The sequence below is a fragment of the Octodon degus genome, unplaced genomic scaffold (genome assembly GCF_000260255.1).
Source record: "Octodon degus isolate 3935 unplaced genomic scaffold, OctDeg1.0 scaffold00005, whole genome shotgun sequence".
NCBI lineage: Eukaryota > Metazoa > Chordata > Mammalia > Rodentia > Octodontidae > Octodon > Octodon degus.
Genome location: NW_004524581.1, coordinates 26,565,480 through 26,571,352, shown reverse-complemented (window position 1 = coordinate 26,571,352; position 5,873 = coordinate 26,565,480). Strand labels below are relative to the sequence as shown.

The 5,873-nt window shown below is 54.0% G+C and overlaps 1 protein-coding gene across 2 annotated transcripts in view; it reads right to left on the bottom strand.

Annotated features, from left to right (window-relative positions):
• The window catches only part of Tbc1d22b (TBC1 domain family member 22B), a 56,564-nt gene that overhangs the window by 8,352 nt on the left and 42,339 nt on the right, over nucleotides 1-5,873 (bottom strand). For both annotated transcript variants that reach the window (XM_023720292.1, XM_004624180.2), the window contains exons 9-12: nucleotides 2,770-2,876; nucleotides 2,387-2,462; nucleotides 484-611; nucleotides 284-379 (exon numbers count right to left, since the gene is read on the bottom strand). In XM_023720292.1, the coding sequence (XP_023576060.1) occupies nucleotides 284-379; nucleotides 484-611; nucleotides 2,387-2,462; nucleotides 2,770-2,876 (407 nt within the window). The remainder of the gene's footprint in view (nucleotides 1-283; nucleotides 380-483; nucleotides 612-2,386; nucleotides 2,463-2,769; nucleotides 2,877-5,873) is intronic.

Genomic DNA, 5,873 nt, shown 5'->3' with positions numbered 1-5,873 from the left:
TGGTGCTGGGGGATTGAACTGCGGTCCCTGATGCTTTGCCAAGCTTGTTCTAAGTAGGTGCCTTAGACCACTGAGCCATCTCTCCAGCCCCTGCCTAACCATCTTTTAAACTGAGTGTTTCCCACACCCTGGTTCGTCAGCAGACGAGCATGCTCAGTCCTCCAACAGGGCCTGGCCCAGAGCCTGCAGGGCACACAGAGCCGCAGCATGCCACGCGAGCCCGAGCCCTTCCGCTCCAGGATCCTACCCATGTGCCGGAGCACCCTGCCCCACCCGTTCTCACCTGGAAGTCCTCCTCATCCAGGATCTCCTTCCTCCACTTGATCAGGAAGGCTGCGCACACGTAGAGGTGAAAGTGGGAGAAGCCTTCTGGCTCAGACTGTCGGGGGAGAAGAGTCAGGCCAGGAGCTGGCGGGGAAGTGGGGCTTGGCTGATGGGGCTCCTGGGGCCAGGAGGGGTGCAGGCAGGGAGCAGGGGCTGTACCTGGTAGGTGTCCCACAGGCGAATGGTGCAGCGCAACGGGAGCTCCCGCATGAGCAGGTTGTTCATCCACCGGAAGGCGAACTGCAGGTACTCTACCTCGTACCTCCTGAAGTGATTGTGTACCTGCTCTGGAACAGGAGGCAAGGTTGGCCCCAAGGCTCAGCCCAGGAGGGAAAGGGCAGATTCCACCTCCTGTCACCCCTCCCTGTGGGGAGCTGGCCCACCCGGGCTGCCATTTTAGTTCTCATCAAGGCAAGAGAGGCATGGAAAAGAACCTTGGCGGGACTGTACACGAGGCGCCTGTCCTGCTGCTGGATGAGGCGACTCCAGCAGGTGCACAGCTGGACCAGCTGGACCAGCCAAGCCCACGTCCAAGGGCCATCTGTGGCCTGAAGCAAGCCAACGCGGACCAGATCGCTGCTCCACTTCAATTAATGCTATGGAGGATTGTTTTCCTTGTTCTTTCTTTTTGTTTTTAGTTGTTCTTTCTTTTTTCCTTTTGTGACGCTGGGACCCATGCAGCCCTTGCCAGCCCCCGCGTGATGAAGGAGGCACCCTATGGACCCCAGCCCCAGTAGTTCAGTTCTTATAAGAAGTGTTAACAATGCTCATTTCTGAGATGCAGGACTTAAGTGAAGGGGAGCAGTTCTAAGTACTGTGCGTTTTCTGCTTTGCCTAAGCCTTCGCAATAGGAGTATTCTAATGCAAGGAAACAGTACAGGGAAACGTAGTTTTCTATAGGTTTTAGAAATTAGGTTTTTCTTTTTCAGGTATTTGCAAGAGCAGAAAAACAAGGACCAGGCAGACCCCACAGCCTCTGCATGCCGGAAGCTGAGGAACGGCCACCTCGGCAGCCAACTCAGTGCCTCGAGGAGGGCGGTGGGCACCCTGCCCATGCGCTGGGGGCGACACCAGGGACACTCGAGGACGAGACAAGACACAGGAGCAAGTGGGAAATGACTGTGAGGGAACAAATGAGGCCAGACTGAACTTTAAGTCCCAGGAGGAAGCTGGGGTGAATGGAACAGATGGAGGGAAGCTTCAGAGAAGCAGAATGGGGGCAGAGAGAGACAACTTCTGTGTACAGAACAAAGGAAGAGGCTTTGCTAGGGTGAAGCAGAAAATTCCAGGAAGGATGCGCAAGCAGGGCAGCTTGCGGGATGGCACAGGATGGACAGCATCCTGAGGGGGCTGCTGCTACCCTGCTTTGCTGCCAGCCCTGTGCTCTAGAGGTTCAACTGCAGAGCTACCTGGGCCACCTACAGGCCCCTCCTCACAGACTCCGGGCTGCTGACCCTCATGCCTCTGCGCCCCCAGCACAGGGGCCCTGGGAGCAAGAGCACACCGGCAGATGTCAGCCAGACCCAAGGCTGCCGTATCACCCAAGAGTTCTAAGTTTCCTCACCACAGGAAGGCGGTCAGACTATAGGCATGGTGCGCATGCCTGGCACCTGGCACTCTAGAGGCTGAGGCAGGAGGGGCCAAGGCAGGCCAGCCAGGCTGGTGATGTAGGCCTTTAACCCCAGGCTCAGGAGGCTGAGGCAGGGAGACTGCCAAATGGTTGAGGCCAGCATGGGCTACACAGTGAGTTTAGGGTCTGCCTGGACTAGAGTGAGGCTCTACCTCAGAAAAACAAGAAGCAAAATAGCAAAGGCACTAGGAGGACACAAGAGGCTCCACGGTGAACAGGACATGGATGCTGACGGGACAGGAGACTTGGTGGCAGGAGCTAAGGCAAAGAAGGTCTTCAGTTGACTGCAGCATTCTTACCACAGCTTCCAGACAACAGTGTGGAGCCCCCACGAAGGGTAACAGCTAGGAAGGGAGCTGGGAGGGAGCGAGGGCCATGGGCCAGTCTCGAGCACACCTGTCCCCACCGAGGAGCCTGCTCCCCTGAACCTACCATCGATGCGGCTGACGAGCTCCTCCAGTGCCTTGACCTTCCTCTGGATCCCTGGCTGTGCGAAGGTGTAGTTATCCTGAGAAGACAGGGCACTGTGAGCAGGGCCGCAAGCCACTAAGCAACTGCCCTCCAGCTCACTGAAACATTCTAGAAACACAGGCCCTCTTTCCACACCCTGCGCTGATGGCTGGCCATGGTGTTTGGAGGAAGGAAGGAGCAGCTGGAACAGTAGAGCCTGGGGAAATCCTGAGGGAGGGAGCACCGCCTTGGGAAGCAAACCCACGAGCTCTGCACCTCTCTGGAAGAAGGGGCCTTCTCTGAGGACAGAGCCAGTGGTATGGGGCATCCCGGTCCTGGGGACACTGCAGCACCGAGGAGCCCACCTGGATCCCATCCAACAGTTTGCTCATGCACCAGAAGCTGTCAGCCTCGATGCTTCGCAGCCGGTCCTGAGACAAGTTGGTCACATCAAAGTTCTCCACATCTTCTTCTGTAAAACAAAAGGAAAAGCAAGTCCAGGGGTCTTATCTAAAAACACAGAGACATAGAGTCCAGAGTATCCACTGGGTTCTGTGGGCCAGGGGAAGCAGGCTGGGCTGATGCCAAGGCACGAGGGCCCAGTCCTCTGCTCCCCTGGTCACGAGGAAAACTCTGTCCCAGGGCAGCATCCCAGGGCCTGGCTCAATGCTAGGCAGCCTTTCCTGCCTGGCCTGACTCTTCTCTCCCCATAGCCTGTCCTGCTGGGCTATGGCACCTGCCTCTGCCTCTGTGTTTTGTCAGTTTCTGAAAACAGAAATGCAAGCCTCACATTCAGTGGGTTCTACACAGCTCGGTGGAGATGGCCTGGAAGAACCATGACGTTAGAAATCTAGCGAGCTATCTAGCACACTCTGACACTGGCCCCACTGTTCATCTCAAGGATGGGGTCCTGCCCAGAAGGCAGACAGGCCCGGACTTCAGTGCTGGCGGGAATCAATCCAGCCTGTCAGTGCTTCTAGGTTTAATACCACCAAGTCAGTATTAAAACACTGATGGTACACAACCCTCAAAAACAAAAAGAGGGTTCCCTAGACAGACTGTGGCTGAGATCCACCAAGAACCAGCATACAAAGGACTTGAGAAGTCATGAGCATTGTGCATTCGGAGCGCCCCTTTATTTATCCAGCAGCAAGTCCCGAGCTCCTTTAGCCAGGGGCCTCTTGCACTAGCTGCTCAGGGAATCCCAGTGGCAACAGCAGTGAGAAGCGCTCTGGTCCGGATCCAAGCCACAGCATAAGGAACCACAAGAAGGAACAGACCAAGCCCTTCCTAGCAGGGTGCAGGAGGGCAGGCCTTTCGCCCCAGAAGAGAGCCCACCACGGGCCAGCCTGATCCACAGGAGAACCCCTGGGCCTGGGAGTGCACAAAAGGCAGCCTTAGCCACAGCTGTGCTTTGACGCAGGATGGCACTGCAGGCCCTGGGCCGGGGTCACAATGCATTCAGGATCCGCCCTTTTGTCTATGGGAATCATTAGAGACTAAGAGCCGGGCCGCTACGCAACACATGCAACAACTGGATTTGCATTCTGCCTAAAAAGCTGTTTTTATATGAACTAGATCTTTTTAAAAAAAAAAAAAAATTATTTATTGTGTGTGTGTGTGTGTGTGTGTGTGTGTGGCCAGCTCAGCCCACCAGGGGGCGGGGCTGGCTGGCATGTGGTGCTGGGGGATTGAACCGCGGTCCCTGTGCTTTGCTAAGCTTGTTCTAAGTAGGTGCTTTAGACCACTGAGCCATCTCTCCAGCCCTGAACTAGATCTTTAGGGCGATAGTAAGGTACTCTGTCAGAAAAGCTGGGATCCCGGGAATGACCTTAAAGTCTGACTTGAAATTAATGCACTGTGGTGCAGACGGCAGTGCCTGACACAGTGGGCGACTGTAACTACTTGCACCAAGTTATCAGGAGCCTGTAACACCACAGTGTTGAGGCACAGAACAAGCAGGCGTGGGATTACTTATTGCAGACCTTCAACCACTGTATGCAGAATATTTATGTGTGTTTATACAAGCAAACAAGAAAAATATATCACAAGGTTTACAGTGCTTATTCCCCAGGTGGCAGGATAAAGGATTTTATTTTCTTAAAGCTTTACTGGACTTTTCAGAATTTCAACAATAAGCATAATTTTTATAGTCCCCCTAAATGCACATTATTTTAGGAGAAAAAAAGAGGCGCAATTGACTGCATTTGCCTTTTATCACCAAAAAAAAGAAAGAAAATCTTATAAAACAATACAGAGCTTGCAGGAACTAAGAATTTAGATAATGCAGGGTCTATTTTACTGCTGGATGCAATGGTGCAGCCGGTTATCCTAGCGCCCAGGGGGCTGAGGCAGGAGGAATGCCATGAGTTTGAGGGCAGCCTGAGCTACAGTGAGACCCTGTCTCAAACAAACAAGGGGCCAGATCAGTGGCATAAGCACCTGCTGGCAGGTGCAAGGTCCCACGTTTAATCCCCAGTACTGAAGGGGAGGAAAAATCAAACAAAATATCCTTTTCCTTTTTGCCCTAAATATTTATTATGTGGTATGTTCTATGTGGCTCTCTATGTGTATAATTAATCTGGTTAATTGGTCCCAGGCCACAAGGCCCAGCTCCGAATCGCTCTTTCTCAGTCCTGTGACATCCTGAGAGCTGTCCAGGCCGCTGTGCACACCCCCAGCTCTTTTCTGCACAGCAGCCTCCACCATTTTCTGCCCCATCCTCCGACTCTCAGGACACAAGTGCTGCCCCAAGAACTGTCCCTTTGAGAATCCTGGACGGCTCCAGGACCAGCCTGGCAGCAAGACGCAAGGGGTCCATGCTCACTCCAGCCATCCCAAGCAGCACCTCCCTCTGGGTGGGGAGAGGGGCCAGGTCCACAGGAAAACACAGGCAAGAGTGCCTGCATCCTACCATGCAGTGCCCGAAGGGAGCCCCAAGCTGCAGAGAGCTCGGAAGGTCCCTTCCAGGCCGGGTATTCCAGGGTTCAAGAGACTGCGAAGAGATGCAAGCAGGGTGGGACCCGCACATTCATGAGACACCCTGGGTGTCCAAGAACAACGGCAAGCGAGCTGCTGGACAGCTGTGGCCTGTCAGACAGAACAGTATTCAGTCCTGGGCTCGGACGCAGAGGCGAAGCCCCTTCGGCACTCAGAACTCCGTGACTTTGGGCAAAGAGCTGGACCTCGGTGCCTCCATGTCTCATTCGCAAAGGACCAGAGGTTGCTATGAGGATTAGAAAAGTTGGGCTGGAGAGATGGCTCAGTGGTCTAAAGCACCTACTTAGAACAAGCTTAGCAAAGCATCAGGGACCGCGGTTCAATCCCCCAGCACCACATGCCAGCCAGCCCCGCCCCGTAGTGGGCTGAGCTGGCCACACATACACACCACTCTCTCTCTCTCTCTCACTCTCTCTCTCTCTCAAATAAATAAAAATTAAAAAAAAAGAAAAGTTAATATATTAGAAGT